The sequence below is a fragment of the Pelobates fuscus genome, chromosome 10 (assembly GCF_036172605.1).
Source record: "Pelobates fuscus isolate aPelFus1 chromosome 10, aPelFus1.pri, whole genome shotgun sequence".
Lineage (NCBI taxonomy): Eukaryota > Metazoa > Chordata > Amphibia > Anura > Pelobatidae > Pelobates > Pelobates fuscus.
In genome coordinates, this window is record NC_086326.1 from 43,029,599 (window position 1) to 43,050,217 (window position 20,619).

General features: G+C 38.8%; 1 protein-coding gene across 5 annotated transcripts in view; it reads right to left on the reverse strand.

The window, feature by feature from the left end:
* Window positions 1-1,117: 1,117 nt before the first annotated feature.
* Window positions 1,118-20,619, reverse strand: part of FGFR2 (fibroblast growth factor receptor 2) — a 91,773-nt gene continuing 72,271 nt past the window's right edge. For 2 of the 5 annotated variants that reach the window (XM_063434173.1, XM_063434169.1), the window contains 12 exons: window positions 16,783-16,973; window positions 15,910-16,057; window positions 12,303-12,509; window positions 10,001-10,151; window positions 8,617-8,738; window positions 7,329-7,439; window positions 6,482-6,672; window positions 5,490-5,612; window positions 5,039-5,109; window positions 4,444-4,581; window positions 3,613-3,718; window positions 1,118-2,396 (listed from right to left, as the gene is read on the reverse strand). In XM_063434173.1, the coding sequence (XP_063290243.1) occupies window positions 2,229-2,396; window positions 3,613-3,718; window positions 4,444-4,581; window positions 5,039-5,109; window positions 5,490-5,612; window positions 6,482-6,672; window positions 7,329-7,439; window positions 8,617-8,738; window positions 10,001-10,151; window positions 12,303-12,509; window positions 15,910-16,057; window positions 16,783-16,973 (1,727 nt within the window). In that variant the 3' untranslated portion in view covers window positions 1,118-2,228. Of the gene's footprint in view, window positions 2,397-3,612; window positions 3,719-4,443; window positions 4,582-5,038; window positions 5,110-5,489; window positions 5,613-6,481; window positions 6,673-7,328; window positions 7,440-8,616; window positions 8,739-10,000; window positions 10,153-12,302; window positions 12,510-14,886; window positions 15,032-15,909; window positions 16,058-16,782; window positions 16,974-20,619 lie in introns of all 5 variants that reach the window. The other 3 variants (XM_063434172.1, XM_063434170.1, XM_063434171.1) reach the window with 3 other exon arrangements.

Genomic DNA, 20,619 nt, shown 5'->3' on the forward strand with positions numbered 1-20,619 from the left:
CAGTGTATTTGACTAGAGTTCTTGAAATGTTCCGTTCTACACCAGTTATAAATCTGTGAAATGAACTGCAAAATGACAGAATAACTAGTAACACCTTATACTCACCGATATTTCGATAGATGATAGGTTTATGTGTAATCTAGGTTTAATACACTGTACATGCCCCTAACTGTACTTTCTACATTTCCATAAATAGCAGTCTTTGCAAACATAAGTTTTGTCATGGTTTGTTCTACGTCAGAGAAAGTGGACACAATTGCTTTCCATGAGCTCTAGCCCACGGGTCTGTGTTTGTTTTTTTGGTTTCTTTAAGCTATAGCAGAGGTTCCCAAACGTTTTAGGTTCAAGGCGCCCTTAATATTTCAGTATTTTTCCAAGTCAAAATTTCTAGGTTGTATATCTGTACAGCGCTGCGGCATTTACTGGCGCTATAGTGTAATGTACAGTGCTGGTGTTTGAAGGGGTGCTTGTATATAGTTATTGTGTTTGAATGCAGGGGTGTGTTTGTATGTAATGTTTGATTTCAGGGGTGTGTCTGAATGTAATGTTAACTTTTAAATGCATATGTACATTTGTGTGATGTATGTGTTTGAGTGAAGGTTTGTGTTTGAGTATGTATGTATTTTTTTGCAGGGGTGTATTTGTAACGTTTGTGTTTGATTGCAGAGTGTGCTTGTATGTTGTGCTGGTGTTTGACTGCTTGTGTGTATGCACATACACTACCACATACACAGATATTACACCGACCCATACACACAAATTCATATAGACACAGACACATGCCCACACCATAACACAGACACACACACACTGATGTGTGCACACATATATACAAACTCACACATGCAAACATTCAATACATACACACACACACACGTGATTTTTTTTTAAATATCTCCAGCCACCCTCCAGCTGGCCGACATCATAGGCGCCCGGTCCGGGCCCCTATTCAGTAGTAATGTTTCCCCGGTGCTACCCAGGGAAACAAACATTCTGCGGCAACCCTGTGGCGCCGCGGCACACAGTTTGGGAACCACTGAGCTATAGTTTCAGACATTTGTAGAGCATCTCCCTCTGTATTGATAATATATACACAAACCAGAGAATGGAAACAAGAGAGTAGCAAAACATTTTTATTATTTACAAATTCAGGTTACTATTATTTTATTCCATTTACAAAATTACACTTCCTTTTTCAATAAAAGAAACTTTATTTTTTTATTTTATTTTTAATTTTTTTTTTTAAGAAAGATTTCCCCCTTTCCATTTTATAGCATAAATATCATATAAATTTTTACAATACGGTCTATGTAGCTTAGCCTTTTAAAGATGTCATTGCATCAAAGTATGCTTCTGATTCATGTTTTAAATTTACATCTACCAGGATCATAATCATCTTTTTTTAACTCTGTGGCTGCCAAGGTCTCCTCACAGAGCGTTATTTTTATAAAAGCAGCAGGAATCTCTGGTTACAAACATTTAATAAATTAACTCTGGGATACTTCTAAGAAAGGGGGGAAACATATTAAAGAACCTAGAATATTTTAGCCCCAAAAATGACACATATATTAGAGATTCTGCACCTTATAAGAGCAAAGAAAAATCCCAGCATTTTATTTTCTTTATCTGGTCTCTGCTGGAGATGCCAGTGACTTCTAATAAACAAACATCCAACAAAGAAACTTTTTTCTCTAATATTTTTTTTTTCTTTTTTAATCAATACAAAAAAATAATTCATTGTAAATATATAATATATATTTATATATTTATACATATTTTGACTATATTTACATTTTATTTCCAGCAGCGATAATGCTGTGTATGTGCTCAGGCATGTGTGTGTGTGTGTTAGGGTGCTGGAATAAATTCTCAAAATATTACAAAAGATACAAAATAAAAAAAAATTAACAAGGAAGGCAAGAAAAATGGACCGGCCTTAAGTTCAATGGAAGAATCATGAAAAGATTCAGTAGCTGATATTTCGTGTCTTGAATAGTCAATATTCTTTTTACTTCTTTTCCTGCTCACAGCATAGCCACTGTCTACCACTCTTATCTCCAGCCATGTGATGTCCACATGAAGATAGCAGTGGAAGTTGCAGAGGTCCACTCTCCGCTGTCTTTTCATTCTGTTCTCTTCAACCAATATGTCCACATTCCCCTGCGTTCTGCAGAAATAGTCGTTACGACCAGCAGTTTAGAGAAGAGGGCTGCAGAACGCAGGATACCTCATGTTTTCACACTTCCATTGACGTGCTGATATTTTGGGAGACAGGGATCATGAGGCATTGGATCGGAGGAAAAAACTGAATCGTCTCCAGAGGAGGAAGCAGAACAGGAGGAGTCTGGGAAGCTGGGAGAATACTGCTCCAACGGGACACTTAGTTCGAGGTATTCCTGGTTAGAAAAAAATGAAAGTATAAGTGCAGAAATTGCTGGGACCTGAGAAAATAATCTGCTCAACTTACATAAAGAAGCACCTACACATGTTTATTAATAAAACAAATAGTGCAACGTTAAAATAACAATGTGAAACCTTGGAGATGACGGTGAGTAAAAAACAAACAAATGAATCTCTGCTGCAGACACTAGTGTTAGTCTCCCTCAAAATAAAATAACTAATAAAATAAAAAAAGTGGTGCACTAATGAATAATGTGCTATATAGCAGTACTTATTTATATTTGTGACCTATTGCTGCGTCTTCTTCGTGAGCTCAAGATCTGAAACATGAAGAAGAAAACAAACAAAAAAAAAAAAAAAACATAATTGAGATATGTATATCTATAGAAAAAAGAATAATAAAAAAAAAAGAAGCCCCAAGTTGCCTTTATTGGCATGATATAGTGTGGGTGAGGAATTTGTCTTGAGAATTCCCTAAACATGTTCTCCAGACTTTAACTGTAGACTTATGGTAGAGAGTACGGGAGGATGGGTTTCATTTCTTTTTTATTATTTTACCGTTTTAAGATTGGAAGAAGCTACACCTGGCATCAAGTGACAGGGAACAAAGCCACTGGTATAGACACTAACTCAACTGTGACGAAAGTTTGGTCTCTGAAACTGCGTACATGTTCTGTTCCCCCCCACTATCATTTCTTTATGTAGTTTTACTGTAAGTTTCATATTTCCATATAAGAGATCCAATAATAATTATCCATTTTATATATATCACTTTATTCACTTGCGCACCAGTTTTAACCATAAATGTTTCTAACAGATGTGAACATATGAAATAGAAGAAGACTTCTATACCAAATAGATAGATAGACTTCTATACCAAATAGAAATGTACAAGTCAGTTACTTGTGACGTTTGTAACGCCAATCACAACACAGTGACAGTCAAATTAAAATGGCCAAGTTAGAACTGTGATAGTTTTATTTCTTTTATAACACCTCTGTTTTGGTCTAAATTCTACAATATACTTCTACAAAACCCCATTGTGGTTGGGTTGCTGATGCAATTTAAAGCAGTACTACTTACTTGCTAACAAACTGCTATAGGTGTAATGGTTGTAAGTTTTACAACCTATTTACTGTGAAGTGCTCGGTCATGTGTTGAGAGTAAAACTATGTAGAAGCTGCTCGACAGCCCATTGGTGCCTTCTCTCACCTCATTGGTGGTCAGTGTAAGGATTCTATCCAGATCTTCCACCAACTGTTTGAAAGTTGGTCTATGTGAAGGAATAGCATGCCAGCAGTCCCTCATCATCATGTACCTGCCAAAGAAAAGAAACACTGGTGAGGCCTCAGGAGTCAAAAACAAACAGGAATCACAGCTGTAACCTCAGCTTGCACTAAATAGTTTACTGTAGTTGCCCTGCCTTCTCCAATTTGAAGATCCAACTGACCCCATTCACAAAATCAATAGCGTGCAGAAATTCTGGGGTTTGTTGGTGTGAATAACAGCACCTCACATCTTAACATAACTTATCCCACTGTGACGGGTGAAGATCAGATGTGGTTGTGGTTGAGGAATTAGGTTCCATTAAACAAACTGGTTTGAAAGCCCAACCAGCAGTAAACTGTGTAAAATGGCATGTACCAGCAAAGAGACCAGTCCATTTGACCCTAATTGAGGGGCATATAGACATTTTAACTTCTGCTTAAAATGAAGACAAAAAATTAAAAATCCTTTAACCCCCTTAAGGACCAAACTTCTGGAATAAAAGGTAATCATTACGTGTCACATGTCATGTGTCTTTTAGGGGTTAAAAGAAGACCTTTTGCTAAAACCTCTTAAAATGCAGAACAATTGTAGAAAATGATGCTCCTAGGTAAGCTATGAATATAATAAAAAATATAGAAAGTAATTCAGCCACTAAATAATTGAAAACCAACCAATAATGGTTTAGGTGAATTAGCATATTTAAAGACAGAATCCCACTTTCAAATGTAAAAGGCGGACAAAGCATAATTTATTTAGAACTACTTTTCTGCTTACAGTTCGTTGGTGCAGTTAGCTGGCTTGTCCATCCTATGTCCCTCTTTCAGCAGCTTGAAAAGTTCCTCCACGGGAATTCCAGGGTACGGAGAACCCCCCAGAGTGAATATCTCCCACATTAACACCCCAAAAGACCACCTGGTTAGATTGGTGAGAGGTAGGAGAGAAGAAAAGCTTTATTTTTTTATTTATTCGAGAACTACAAATACCAGAACAAATGTGTTAAATGAGAAGCAGAAAGGGAGGTGCATACATGGATTTTCTTTTGTACAAATGTGGAATTCGGCTAACACAAAGTGATTTTGAATCAGAATTTAAAAAGCCTGAGCCTTTAACCCTTTATAGAAACATGGGTTTTAATTGCAGTGATGAGAATGTGTGACTAAAGCCCAGATGGCATGACATGCAAAACACTGTAGACTTCACTGAATAAAGTACAGTCATTAATGCCAAGATCATTAGGGAAAACAAAAAGAAAATTCAGGTTTTGCATTACAGAAACATCAAATCCATTGTCCAATACATTCTTCCCCTTTTGCAAATAGACCAAAATAGTGGGGAGGGGGGGAATTGAAGAAGAATAAAAGAAACTTACACATCACTTTGATGAGTGTAGACCCTGTCAAAGAGGGCTTCTGGAGCCATCCACTTGACAGGAAGTCGTCCCTGCAAGTGTAAAGACATAACTAATCAGTGTACAGAAGCACAGACCTACAGGATATTATGTCAGGAAGGAATGAATGAATGGGATGCACAGAATATTTCGGAATGCCATATGTTTTGCTAAACACACAGTGACATAGTAACAGGAAACTGCAGATCCAAAAAGGATATTATCCAATGCTGGATGCCATATGCCTAAAGAGGCATTAAATATCCATATATCTCTGCCAGGCTGTCTCAAACAGATTGGTTCCTTATTGTGTTGTAGCTTGTGATGCAGCAAGATGTATATGTCCTCACCCAACAAGCTTGTCTGTGCCACCCAAAATGCGAGAATGAATTATGCTAACCAATGGCTATGGTTTGTGCCCGATGCCACTTACATTTGTGGTTTTTTTGTAGTAATCAATATTGTTGACATCTCGGGCCAGACCAAAGTCTGCAATTTTCATGACGTTGCTTTCGGTGACCAGCACGTTCCTGGCTGCAAGGTCTCGGTGTATACACTGGAATTGCAAAGAGAAACGGTCACTTCAGAGGTAACGGCGCATTCTGAACATCAACTAAAACTTTTATTTCACTTTCAGTTCTATCCCAAATATTATAAATAAACGCTAATTTATTTATTTTCGGGCAATTTCAGCAGTTTGCATTGGGTACATTTCTACTGAAATTCTTCTGTGAGTCAAATGGATCTCATTGCAGCAGTGAGATTAATTTCAAAATTAGCTAAACTGATTTTCTCTGCTACGAGGAAATAATAAAAAAAAAAAAATGCAGGTAATGCAAGAGTCAGATTTGGGTGGGGAGAGGAGTATGGTTGGGGATCCTTAGAGTCTTAGTGGGGGGTTAGCATTTAAGGGCAATTTCTCTGGTCCATATAGAAAGAAACTAATGTAACCGATTCAGTCGGAGTTTGTGTTATACTGAGATTTAACGGAATTCAACAGATAGCTGAATTACAGCGGAATGGAAGTACAAATTCAGTTAAAATAATGTGCCTTTTGTGAAAACTAAATGTGTTAGAAAAGCATTTGTCTGCAGTCAGGGGTCTTGCAAAATATTAGTGGTAGTGGTGTTCATTAATTCAATTAATAAATAAATCTGTAAGAATGAAAGAAAGGCTCTCTGGGGAACCCCAGATAAGAAGTCCAACCATTTGAAACAGTTTAACTACTTACAGTAGGGATGGGGCAGAGCACTCCTGGCAATATTATTTTTATTTTATTATTTATATATAACCACTACAGTGTGTGGTAGTGGTTATGGTGCTTTGCGTTTTCCTTTAACCAGAACGTTCATAAAGGGAGAAACTTAGGAACTGCTCTGCAGGTGTACAGGTTATCCAATGCAGGTTTCACTAGTAATGTTCTACCTTTTGAGATGCCAAGTATTCCATGCCCCTAGCAAGCTGGTAAGTGCAGGATACCAAGTCTTTAAAGGTCATCTGTTCTTCAGGAACCCTATTGATATCAAATGAATACTCCATCTCCAGAGGTCGACGGGCCCGAAGGTATTCTCGTAAATTTCCTTTAGCAGCATATTCCACGATCACATACAGAGTGCCTAGAAAGAAACAAAAGATATCCCTCGCTTAAAAACAAACAAAAACACTCTTTGCAAAGTTAATGTATGCAAATATTGGAGGTTCGGATTCTGAGCTGCATGGCCTACTTGCTTTACGGACAGGCTGAAGCAATTATTATATATTTTCACACCAGGTCGGATGATGGCAATACCTTAACCGACATCTAACCAGTCTGAGCTTTGCCAAGATAAACCTTAAGGTCTGACCAGACTAGTTGACAAAGACTGCAAAATGGTAGAAAGGTCCATCGCTAACAATGCAACGAGAGAGCTAGCTGCTCAGATATTAGAGCACGCATTCCTGATCATGTTTAAGTTGGTTCATCAGTATCATAATATACATGTAAAAAGCTTTCCATCTTCCATTAAAAGTCTAAACCTTGAAGCTGCAGAATTTGATGCAGCAGCATTTTCGGTATAAACGAACAATCCCTGGGAGTCTTATAATTTAAAAGATTTTCCAATTGGTCACAGCTATAATGTTCTATAATTTGGTGACTTGAAAACAGCAGTCTGTTGGTAAGATTTATTTAAACGTGCTTGCATTAAACAAGTTGACAGCGCCAGTTGAAGTGTAAAGCTATTCTCTTCCTCCCATCAGCTTCTTAAAACAAATTTTAAAAAGTATCACTTACCTCCCTGGGTACAGGCACCTAGCAAGTTTATTATGTTTTTATGTTTTCCAATCATTTTCATCATCTCCATCTCTGATACGAGATCGGCCAAGTCTTTCTCAGTGGCATCGTCTGCAAGAAAATCCCCAGAGGCTGGTTAGTATCACAGAGTAACCTAAAATGTCTATGTTAATGCTATGCTAAACTTTAGTTTTAACTCGCTCACATCTATTCAACAGGGACCACAGGAAATCTGTACATTTTCTAAGGAGCATAGAGAGCTCTCCTGTCCTTTAACAAGGGCGGTCTAAGTGTAGACCTCTGCTACAGGTGATACAACTATTTTCGCAAGCCATTGATGGCTAACTGTTTGCATATATGGACTTGTTCTACTTGAAATTCTGCCAGTTATAAACATGGTCCCCAGGAATCCACCATCCCCAGCACTCTACATACAGGGAAATCAAACCGTGACAATGTGTTATGTGCTCATGTACATGTTGCACAAAATTCTAGAAGTACTGTGTAGGCACAATCCCTCAAAGCCAGTGTTTTAGGACAATTCTGAAAAAATAAAAATCTGCTTTTTGATTAATAATGGCATATGTTTATTTAAGCGATAGAAACACATTATCTCTACAGCTTAAGAAAACACGGTGTGGTTATTAGCTGAAATGCATTCTAGGTAAATACATCCTCAATTCCTGTAGACTGTAAACTCCTAGGAGATTTGCCTAATTTACAGTAATGTAGCACAGAGTGGCAGTCTACATGGTTTCGGATTTCTTAATTAGGTGTAAATACGTAAACATGCCTGCAGTCTTCTAAAGCTTAGTGCAAAGGTATTAGGGAGGTGTCTTATCTGTTTGAAGGAGAACTGTTTTTTGCATTGCTAAAAGGGATAATTAGCTAAATATATACAATAAAGGCAATTTGTGTTAAAAGGCAGCAAACATGCATTGCGACTTAAATACGGGCTAGCTAGGACTGAATGTGTTGACCACGGAATATAGCTAGTTTAGGCTTGATGTGGATAGACCGGCAGAAGAGATTTAAAGGAAAAAGACAGTCACAGAAGTCTAGAGACAGAAGAATTATACACAGGGATAGTGACAGCAAGATTGCTTAATTCAAAGGAGAGAGAGGGATCAGTAAGTTACACCTCTTTCCATAATCGCTGCTTTCACATCACAGAGAGGGCCAGTTAAGCTATCACAGCTGTTGATTTATCCTGAAGCCTGAAGGTCAGGAATGTGACCCAGAGCCCCGCAGGGGAAAGGGCAGGAAGTATTCACGCCTACCCCCTTACCTTTCAACATCTTCACAGCCACTGTCACAGATTCCTTGGGACGGTCCTTATCAATTCCTAGGGCCTCTGCCATGACAACCTGGCCGAAGCAACCTTCTCCTAGAGGCTTTCCCAATGTCATCCTAAGGACAGACATAAACATTTCATTTATTTGCTTTACTTATATCTCCTACAGTGCCCTTATCAGGGGAACTTACATGAGGTTAGTAGGAGGTTAACATGGCAGCTGTGAACCAAGAGGAACAGCTGTGTACAATCTGCTGTACGTAGCTCTAGAACATGCCCAAACTATTGGCAAGCCAATTTATTACCATCATTGGCATAAATACAGCGCCAAATTTTGCCGCAGCACTTTACAAGATTATGAAGGGGGAAATTAAACAATGAATGGGACAATTACAAAATGTTACAGGAACAATAGGTAGATGAGGACTCTGCTTGAAAGAGCTTGCAATCTAGATTTAAATAAATTCATTGGAGTAGGACTCCCATCATCTCTTGATTTGCTATAAAAGATAACTGAAAAGCTGCAGCTTTCTACCACACTTGTTCTCCTGGATGAGGTAGCAGTATTACTAACTAAAATATTCTTCAGCAAACTAAAACGCAACAAAAAAAAAAACATTTTACTAAAAGACACTACTGTATGTATCTAGGTTCTCATGTTGCTGTAGTTAGTATTATTTTATTATTTACATAGCGCCATCAGATTCCGTAGCGCTGTACAATGGGATGGAGTGTTTCTGTATACTCTTGTACCGAATACAATATAACATTTCCTTATCAAGTCCTTGTGAATAATGTGGACATATTAATTGAGTCCTAGTTCACTTCAAGCCTACCCAATCTATGACAACAGTGATAGGCCGCAAGTGCTAGCACAGCTTGGCACAGTGCTCACACCCCAACACCATCAAAACTATTTAAACATCAACATTATCAGAGCCTTAGCATCGGGCTGGGCTTTAGGGTGTCTGGAGAGCTCAACTTTATATAAATGCACTCCAATAGTTTAATAATAAAAACAAAAACAAAAAAAAACAGACAGTACTCAAAGTCTCAATGCAAAATAAGCACTAGAGTAATCTGTTGTGTAGCTATTGTGCTCATTCAACTGAAATAATTCTACAAAGTACCTTCATTATAATCCACAAAGAAATTCTCTTTCATGCAGGGCTGCTACAGCAAACCATTTATTGTGGGAAGTTATCCAGGGCCTGACAACTATGTTGCATCTGTTACAACCATTGGGGTCCCAATGAAATTCCTTGAGGGTCTATTTTGGGGTCTCCACCCACTGGGTTAAAAATCAAAGACATATGTAAAGAAGGAACGCACTCTATATTACTGTATTACAAGTGTTTTGACAGTTTTTAAGGCATACTTGTCTCTTGGAAATTCCCACTTCGGGTCCTGAGGCAGCTCGTATTCGGAGACATTTGGTAGGAGCATGGTGTCAGCACTGGATAGAAGTCGTGCTGTGATCCTCACCAGTGGTGTGGTAGAATTCATTGAGGAACTGGAATCAGTAGAAACCTGTATAAAACCAGAAAGGTCATGTGACATTTGGCCAATAGTTCCAAGACCTACTCAAAAACCAACTACCACCATGCGCCTTCCTGGCAAATCTAATTTAGTTTTAAAAGGTCATAGAAGCTTAGATGCTAGGTTTCTATCCAAACAATATGCAAATTTAAGAAAAACCCTGCAAGTTTCAAAACCATTAACTGTTGTACTTATATATTTGTACTGTTTAATTAAAACCTATTTTGAAATCTAAAAATGCTAAATGAGCCAAAAACAATTATTTGCCATGTAATATAATTAATTGAATTTCTGGTAATGCACAATAGTATTGTAGTGGCTTATAAGCACTAAGGCAATGATTAGTACACCCGATGCTCTGAATGGGGAACAGGCTGGAGAGACTGAGAATCGGACTCAGAGATCCTCTGACTCATAGGCTGCCCCATTCCTTGCATTTTGTGTTTATAATTGTATTATTTGCCCACTAGTGAGAATGAAATATGGCTTGTTTGCCATGTGCACTTGCATTACAGATAGCACACACATTCCATACACAATAAATCAGACCCCGTTGCCCTTCCTAGCTTTTTCTAATTTTTTTTTTTTCCAACGTGTGGAAATGTGGGATTTCCGATCTTACAGAACAATTACCTGGTACTGCGGCCCTTAAAAAAGAAAAACATGGATGGAAAGTTAGCGGACAAAATCACTTGAACGCAAGATAAAGGTAAGGACTCCAATACATGTGTTATGGTGTTGCTTAGTAAACTATGTTCTTCAGTGTAATATTTAGTATTTCTAGATCCAAACTACTACAGACAACTCAAGTTTTTATTTTTTATGAGGGGGAATTAATTTAAAGGGTTACTCTTGCCCTGATTAAAAAGGAATTAGTTTACATTTTAAATTCGGTATTGGGCATAGATATAAGGTCCCGCCCCCATGTAAACCAGCAAAAAAACAAATTTAACTTGCCTTAATCCAGCTTTACCCAGCACTATTTTCCACGCTCCGTCATGACGTTACTCGAAGCCTGCGATAGGACCAATTCACTGGCTCAGACACATGCGTGCTCTCTGGCCCAGCGAGGGAGGTAGGATTCCTCCCACTTTTTGAATGCAGGAGGGAGCACCCAGAGGAAGGTAGGGACAGGACAGCTGGCTTCCCCTTACAGGCTAGGCGAAGATTTTTACTTTTGTCCACAGCTTGCAGTGCATGCTGACGACAGAATTGACATTAGGCAGCCTGAAACAGAGTTCTGGGCTGCCCAAATCACTTGTGCTGGGGGTGCAACTAGTGCCAATAACTCAGTATGTGTACGGTTTCAAGCTGAAACGTTGTACATACATATTCCTACCACTCTGACCATTTCAAATCAATAAAGTGGCCATGGTGGTTTGAGTAACCGTTTAATCTTTATTTAATAGAAAATCAGTAAGTTACATGCAACTCAATCAAAACTTAGAAAATCACCATATATGTCATAGAACGACAATGTTGACCTTAACCAAAAATGAGTTTAACCTTTTAACTTCTAAAAGGTAGTCAAGATTCATCCTGGAGTTTACATGGGTATGTAGGCATGTTTGGTTCTTTGATGGAAAAATAAAACAGTGCATTTATTCCTCCTGAGTCTTCCCAGAAATTAAATTGTATCACTTACACTCCTATTAAAGTTTATGCAGTCCCAATTTTTGTTTAATGAGTCCCATCACTCAATCAGTTTACACAATCTTGCAACTTTATTTGCAGTAATAGTGTGAGTGTGTGTGAGAGTGCGTGTATATATCAATTAATGCTTCTAATGAGACTTCTACTAATCAGGAATGTCTTAGAGGATATGCAGTCAAAATGTAGAGACTACATTTCCCAAAATAAATAAATACATAATTTATAAAAGGGTTGTGTGTAATTAACACGATCAATAAATTAACTAAGCTAGTACTTGCCAATAAGAAAGACTGGCCGTTTTCGAGGTAATTTAAATCATCTGGATTGCATCTCCTATGAAGTCAACCATATATAACCAGGCTGGCTGAGAGTAATGGGAGTTACAAGGCACGGTACCTCAAGCTGTATGTAAAGTGTCCTATGTTAGCCCTTTCCTGTGCATGGTGAGAGTTATGTGTAAAAGGTTTTTTGAACTCTTTATCTACTTTCTGTTACCTGGCGGTGTAGAGGAATTCGTTTGCTGAGTTTGTGCACTACTGGTGGGCCACTGAAATCCTTCTTCTTCCGATTTCCTTGTTTGACGCGGTACACAATGCAGAATAGCAACATGCAGGTAATCAGAAAGCCAGCACCTATGTATATACCAATCTCCATGTAATAAGGCAGAGTTGTTTCCTCCATCAGGGTCTGTGGATCTGGAGAAGTTTGTTAGAGGTAAGCACAAGTCACACTCAGCAGGTCTGCAGTAAGGATGATTGGCAAGGACATAAATGCATTGTTCACACAAACACAACAGAGCACATGCATACGAACACACACACACACAATTTATAGATTTTATTTCTGATGTCAACCTTCAGCTCTCTATCCACAGGCCCATGCAAATAAAGTTATTCACTAAAGGGGTAACTCAGAGTGCCTTCATTTTTTTTTTTTCTTCCTCCAATTCTGCTATTGTGACCGTAAATTAATAATTCAATTTGAATTCACTTGGAATTCTCACTCCAGTGAAAAACCTTGATAGTCTTTTCTAAATTCCTTTAAATCTGGATTTTGAACCTGTTTTGCCTGCTCTATTAGGAGAGCATTATACTTAATGGTTTACCTGGCTCGACTGAGTGTCAAGCTTTAAAATAAAAGCTTGTCTTCTAAAACGATTTAAAGTTAGAATACTTCCCCATAAAAACAATCAATCTTTGTGTGAGAGTAGTATGTGATAATACAACAATGAAATGCAATGCAATAAGATATATTATTTATCTACCCTCCATATATTTAAGCTGTTCAGCTGACTGGCGTGAACCAATACAATCCCCATCCTTCACTGATGAAATATAACCAGAACAAAACTAGGAAAATATACATAAAGGTGGGATTCGGTGGGAATCGGCACAAAGGGGAAATGCAGGAAACTGCATGAGAAAATGTCTCCCTTTCTCTAACTATATTTTCTTTATTTTGTATTTATTTTTTCATAATTAATTGATTATATGTAACATTTAAGAGAGGGAAGATCCAATTTGAATATCAGTCGTATGTTAGAACTATCGTCTTTTATGAAACACATATCACATGCAAATATTAGAGAAAACCTATAGTCCCCAAAATAACTTGTTTTTTTCAGAACAATAAGCTTGATCCTATTGCTGCGTTCAGGGTTTTAAAAGTTTATTACTTAGCTTGTTTCCAGTTCCAATACACCTCCGCTGCAGCCACCTGCTCTGCCTTCATCATTTATCAGCAGGCCTGCCGACTATCCCGTGGTTTCCTACAATCCAATGCTTTTCATAGAGAAGCATTGGAGAAGAGTTAAGTATGCGCGGTAAAAACACAGCACTACTCCAATAAAATGCCGCTATAGCTATAAGCAGCATTCGACTAAAGAGGCAAGCTGACTGGACGCGGAAGCGCCTCTCAAGAAGACATTCGCTAGAGGTGTATTTAACCCTTCAGTGTAAACATTACCATTTTGTTTGGCAATGTTATACATTGAAGAGTTAAGACGACAGGACCACTGCACCCAGACTGCTTCATAGAGAGCAAGTGGTCCGAGTACCTTTAGTGGTACTTTAACTGGGTTATTTAGTAAAGTGTGATTTGTAGGGGATTCAAAGAGAATTTCCAATTAGAGGCCAAAATAACTGAACAGCAAACCTACAGTATACAGTATGAACGTTTGGGAATCCATTCAGGCAGACCATGGGGAAGGGGCAAACCACACCATCACTGTATTTCTTATAAACACATCCAGTCACAGATATACACCTGCACAATTCAAACCATGTACTCGAAGGCATGACAATGAACAGAACAAAAAAATGGCATTGTGGAGGTAGAGATTACCTTAATACTGAATACATTTTCTTGACCCCAAATGCATTTCGTAGCAGCAGAAGAAAAATTAGAAAAGAGAAGAAAAAATCTAGGGAAAATAGAACACCCAGATAGACAGTAGATTGGTTTAAATTTGAAACCTTAAGTTCAGTCCCTCATTGCATGAAGATAGCATGCCATGCAATTGGGGAAAGAGTGTGCATGCACAGATATACAATTCCACACAGCTCCCAAAATATAGAAATCAATTATTAGATTTCCTAATCATTAGATTGGCTTCGTGGGGGGGGGGGGGGGGGGGGGGGGGGAGGAGGAGGAGGAGTAGTATATATATTGCTAATTAGGAAACTTACATATCCTGACATTCAAACAAGCCAAGTTTATATTTTAGATCCAATTGGGTTCATTAATGAACTCGACAAACTTTGTATATAAAATAAATCTATCATAATGTAAGGGTTTTTATCTTACTGGAGGCTGATACGCTCTCTGGTTTCATGGCTTTATGGGTTTGTAATGATTTCTAGACCTTGTACTGAAAATATATGAATCATGGCCTCGACCCTCTATTGCAAGCAAAATCTTGTCTCGAATGATAACTGTGGTTCTTATTGTAAGGAAATAGAATATCACTCAGCAGTGGCAGAGTCTAAGTCGGAGCAGTTGGGAACGTTTTGTATTGTATATCCCAGTGAAAAGAAGAAGAGACAGCAGACACCCAAGAAAGGCAAGTAATACCTGGAAGAACCGTCAACCAGGCAGAATGTTGAGAAATCCCAATAGAATTTCCAGCTATACAAGTATATTCCCCAGCATCCTCAAAAGAAACATTTCTGACATACAAGACTTCTATCTCTTCATCTGTAACGTTAACACCGGCAGCCTGGAAGAGAAGGGGTGGCAAAAAGAAAGAAGAGCAGAAACACCAGATGAGAAAGGAACTTGTGGAGCAGGCTCAGGAGATGTCTCCAGCCCTGGTGGGCTTGATAACATAGTTCAGAGAATCTCCTTTGCTTCCCACAGAGGCCCTCTCCAAAAGACCCAAAACACCAAAGAAGACATTATTAAACAGTGTGTGCTAATTAACGCACATGACCCATCACCATATCTACATGCAATCACAGGACATGGAATAATGCGACCCACAAGGAAGGACTTCATCCATAGGTTTGTAGCAATGGGAGGCCGGGAGAGGTGGGGGTCTCAAATTTACTCCTTAGTATGGATTAAACTTATAAAGTGTACTGGACTTCAGATGTGGTTGATACAAACGGGGGTCTGGAGATTGCAATATAAGACCACCTGCACCTCTCAAACTATTCACGGACATGGTTGTCATGGACATTGCAGGTGACCAGCAACTGAAGGGCTGTATATTTTCTACACCTACTGTAAATTGTCAAATAACTGTACAGTTTGGGCATTAATAGAGAGAGGGGAATAAAATATGGTCTTATTTGTGATAGTTTGACCTCTGCACTAAATACACCAGGCCAAATCTAGAACAGTTTAAGTAAAGGAGTGTATTCATCTCAATGATGTAAAGACAAAGTTAATGAAAGGGGAAAAAGATAAATTATTATTATTTATTTGTTTTTTTAAATGAAACCAGCAAGAGAAGTCCTGAGACCTTGTGGGTTTTTTTCCATGGCCGCTATTAAGTGCGGCAAAACACCAACGCCAGATTGTTTGACAAACGCCACCTTCGCCAGAAGCACAAAGAGCACACTGAAGCCAGTGCGCGGCGAGAGGGGACGTTACCTGGTCGTTTGAGCTCCACCCTGAGCCAGGCAGACCTGTTGACCTCTCCAATATAATTGGAGGCCGTGCAAATATATTCGCCCGCATCTGCTTCAGTCACATTGTGCAGTTGCAGCACCTCTGCACTAGAGCTGTTTATTCCTGAGTGCTAAAGAATGGCAGGCAACACAGGGAGAAAAACACATAGAGAGAGCTGTCACTGCAGGCTGGGGGGTACATCGTACTTACTGTATCTGACTGGCAGGCTGGTATACAATTTATAATTCAAATGGACCAACCAAGATGGCTAAGCTGTAACATCTTCAAATGTAGTTGAATTGCAACTTCCAAAATATTTATTAGAATAAACTGACCAGGTACAACCAGTGATTTTTTATTTTTTTTTAAGTTCCCAGATAGCTTGGCATCTGTTGGCATTTGTGGCTGGGCACACATTAGTTGTAAAGCTGGCCCCAATATAGGAATTGCAGTACAACTGGTAATGATCACTTTTATCACTAAAGAGCCAGTTGAAATTTATGGAAGGGGAACCCATCTACAAACTAGTGCCTTGATACAACCAAATTCTGTCATTTAAATAGCCTGAACCTAGAAAATCAGACTGGCAAATGTGATCTTCTCATGTCTTAATATTCGAAGTAGCAGAGGCTGATAATGCAATGCTAATAGATCTAGTATAGTTATTTCTAAATACCAATTTCATCAATTGCTTTTAAACATGTGGATTCAATCAGGTAGAGGCTAGTGACAACTATTAAATATTCCAGAGAGAGAAGAGTTTTAAATTGCAATAATATTTTTAAAATACTGGAGTTTATTGTACACTGCCTAATACTCTGTATATGAAACTCATAATCCTTTAATGGAACTCACCTTTAGAACTTTCATGTAGGGAAGTCCATCCACACCAAACCTACTTCCATTCTGCTCCACATAGCGCACCCAGCGGATGTGAGGCTGAGCATCGCTGTACACCTTGCAGACAAACTCTGCATCCCCGCCAACGTAGGCTGTTGTATTGGCTGGTAGCCCAGCCTGCAAAATGGGTCTATGGGAGGAGCGCTCTAATAGGAGAAAATTGGTATAAATAAAATAAAGTATGAATGCAAGAAGGAACCACCAATAATATTCAATAATCAGAATTTATACACACGGTAAACACAGCTGGCAAAGCTGAATCTACAAAAAGTAGAACAGCACAAATTGATTAAACAAACAGGAGAATTTGGGCACATTAAACACAAGGTATGAATAGAGTGTGTAGCACACATGTCTCTGTTGGACTGTAGATAATATAGAACTATAGAATTTATAGAATTATAAGTAAACCGCTTTAAAGTCACATGCTTTCAGATAATGTTTGAAGACCAGTAGGGAGGGAGAAAGTTGGAGCTATGAGGGAAGAAATTCCAGAAACATGGGAAATATCGCCCAACTGTAAAGCAAAAAATAAATAAAAATATTACAATATGGCACTGCTGCAGCCACACACTTGTGGGGACACCAGAGAAAAGTACATACCCATTGAATGCAGAATTAAACCCTCTTTGATTGACGCAGCAGAAACAGATTTGCGCACATTTAAAGTAAACTCATGTTCACCTACGCATGAACAAATTCATATTCTACAGGTAAATTCCACATGGATCAATTCATTTGGGCATAGATTAAAAGGAATTTGATTTGTTTGATGCAGCTGAAAATCATCAATGTCTATTAATCACTGGCCGTCAAACTGCAACTTAACCCAATCAGTGCAGATGGCACTATTCAGAGACCACTCCCTCTAGGATTCCAGACCAGCCAATAGAAATTACAATAAACAAAAAAAAAAACTAACAAGCCCAACAACTTGTAAGTTAGACCTTTGCTTACTGCTTGCCTTGCACAAAATATTAATTGAATCTGTAAATAAAAATGTAAAAAGCCACAGGGATATTTCAGTACCAATATTTTTACGTAAGAATCATTACAATGCAGGGATACAGAGATTACATTTTTTAATTGCAGGGAAAGTATATAATCCTTTCAAAGGAAAAAAAAATATGTATTCCTTAAGTTCTTGCAATCTACAGCACTGTATGTTAACCCCTTAAGGACACATGACATGTTATGACATGTCATGATTCCCTTTTATTCCTGAAGTTTGGTCCTTAAGGGGTTAAGATCAACCATTTCATTTTCTATATTTTTTTGCTTTGAATTTAGATAAAATCTAAAATATGATACAGTTAAAGTTTATTCTAAACCGATATGTACTCAACAAAAACAATATTTTGAAGTCCCCTTAAAGCCCAAATAAAAACACTTATTATATACAGTATAGCTTGTGGTTATACAATGCCAGCATTTAGTGCAGAGTTCCATAAAAAGAACATGTTCAGTAATGGGATTACAGGAGTAAATGTATATTGTTTAGCTCTGGCTAAGGATATGGGAGTAAGGATATATCATATACCCTTTAAAACATGGCTAAGAATTATGGGAGTAATGATACAGCAGTATTGACAGAGGCTGCATACATCCCACCTCCTGACTATAAAAACATGTTATATCTCTATATAGTATAAAATAAATAAAGGCAGAGCCGCCAAGGAAGGAGGGAAAAAAATAACTCAAGTCTATAAGCTCATAAAGCTCCTGGCACCAATCCATGCAGAAAAATCATTGCCAAACTTGGAGGGAGAGAGATGTGTATTAGTAAGTAATGGGGAAGGAGGGGGGCTATGCCCAGGCTTCAAAAGGTGCCGCCGGCTGGATGCGAATAGAATTTATATTATACACAGAAAACGAAGGGGACACCAAGGGGGTGATTCTCTTTACTCTACTCCAACAACCTATGGATGCCAAGAACTACATTTCACCTGTAAGAGGGTGTGTTTCCCCAACCCTGTGTGCTACCAGGCTCTCCTACAACATGCTCAGTCTGTGTGGGTAGCTGGCTATTACCGAATGATGGCATAAATCAGATCGGCTACGAGTGCCAAGTTAGAAAGGAATAGGACTACAGTGGGACTATGGGTTGGGTGGGAAGCATGGCCAGAGCTGCTTATTGTTCTGCAGCAAACATTATAATAAACTTAGAGGTGATTAATATGCCAAAGGAGGGCCAACGCTGCCTCGTATTGTACTGCTTTTTATACAAATATAATAAACAAACAAAAAAATGTAGTTCGTTGTATGCATGCATAATATATAGACTGTTTCCTACTGGCAAGGTATTGTGGGTGTTGTACTCCCAAAAGTGGCTTATTGCCAGGCACTATTTAACCCGTAGCAATTCGGAGCACTGTGATCGCACAACATGTGCTCTTAGAAGGTTGAACTTTGGAAATTTCAATATATATATATATATATATATATATATATATATATATATATATATATATATATATATATATATATATATATATATATATAAAAAAAATAAATCCATATAACATACGCCAATGTTAACTTTTCTTTTTTTTTTTTTTTTAAGCAACAGCAGGAATTTGTCCTGTTATACAACATTAATACAGCAACTTCATAGACATCCTATCCATCTCAGAAATAAAACAAATAACTGGTGACAATACGTGTTTAAATACAGCGTAACAGAAGGAGAGACAGACAAACATTGAAAGGACAGCAAATCCTAATAAATTAACTCTATTAGAGTCACTAAATGTTGTAAACGTTCAGCCTGGACTTTTTTTTTTTATGCTCTAGAGCATGGGTCGTCAACCTGGTCCCTACCGCCCACTAGTGGGCGTTTTAGGATTCCAGGTGGGCGGTAGGGATTTCCAGGTTTTGAAGCCCGGCGGGTTCCAGCCGGCGGTACCCGTGCGACTGGGTACCGCCGTGACCATTTGCGGCCCCGGCCCGCGCGGCAAACCGCCGGGGCCGCATATGGAGGTGTCCATCGGGTGGCCCATGCTGTCAGGGCCACCAGATGGATGTGGATTGTGAGGGGGCCCGGTCAGCGCTGGGCGCTTTAACAGCGCGACCGGGCCCCCTGTGATGACATCACAGAGCTGGGAGGAAGTGATTCCCCGGTCACTCCTCCCAGCTAAAACTGAGAGCCGCGCGGGAGGAACATCAGGGAGTCAGAGTGGGAACTCTGACTCCCATCCACCTGAGCCACCACTGGACCCCAGGGAAAGTCACCCTCCTGCACCTTAAAGGTAGGAAACAGGAGGGTGACTTAAATATAATGTGTGTGTGTGTCTTTGTAGGTATGTCTTGTGTGTGTGTGTCTTTGTATGTCGTGTGTGTGTGTCTGTCTGTATGTGTCTTTGTATGTATGTCTTGTGTGTGTGTGTGTGTGTCTGTCTGTATGTGTCTTTGTATGTATGTCTTGTGTGTGTGTGTATGTGTCTGTCTGTATATGTGTGTCTGTATGTATGTGTGTCTTGTCTTTGTATGTGTCATTGTATGTGTGTCTTGTGTGTCTGCATGTGTGTGTGCATGTCTGTGTGTGTCTGTTTGTATGTGTGCCTGTCTGTTTGTATGTATGTGTCTTGTGTGTGTATGTGTGCCTGTCTGTGTGCTTGTCTGTGTCTTTGTGTGTGTATGTATGTGTGTATGTGTGCCTGTCTGTGTGTCTGTATGCGTGTGTCTTGTATGTCTGTGTGTGTGTATATGTCTGTTTCTGTTTTAAATTAAGAAATTCCAATGAATTTCCATTTGAAATAATCACAAACGCATGCCTCGTCTAGAAGTTTTCAC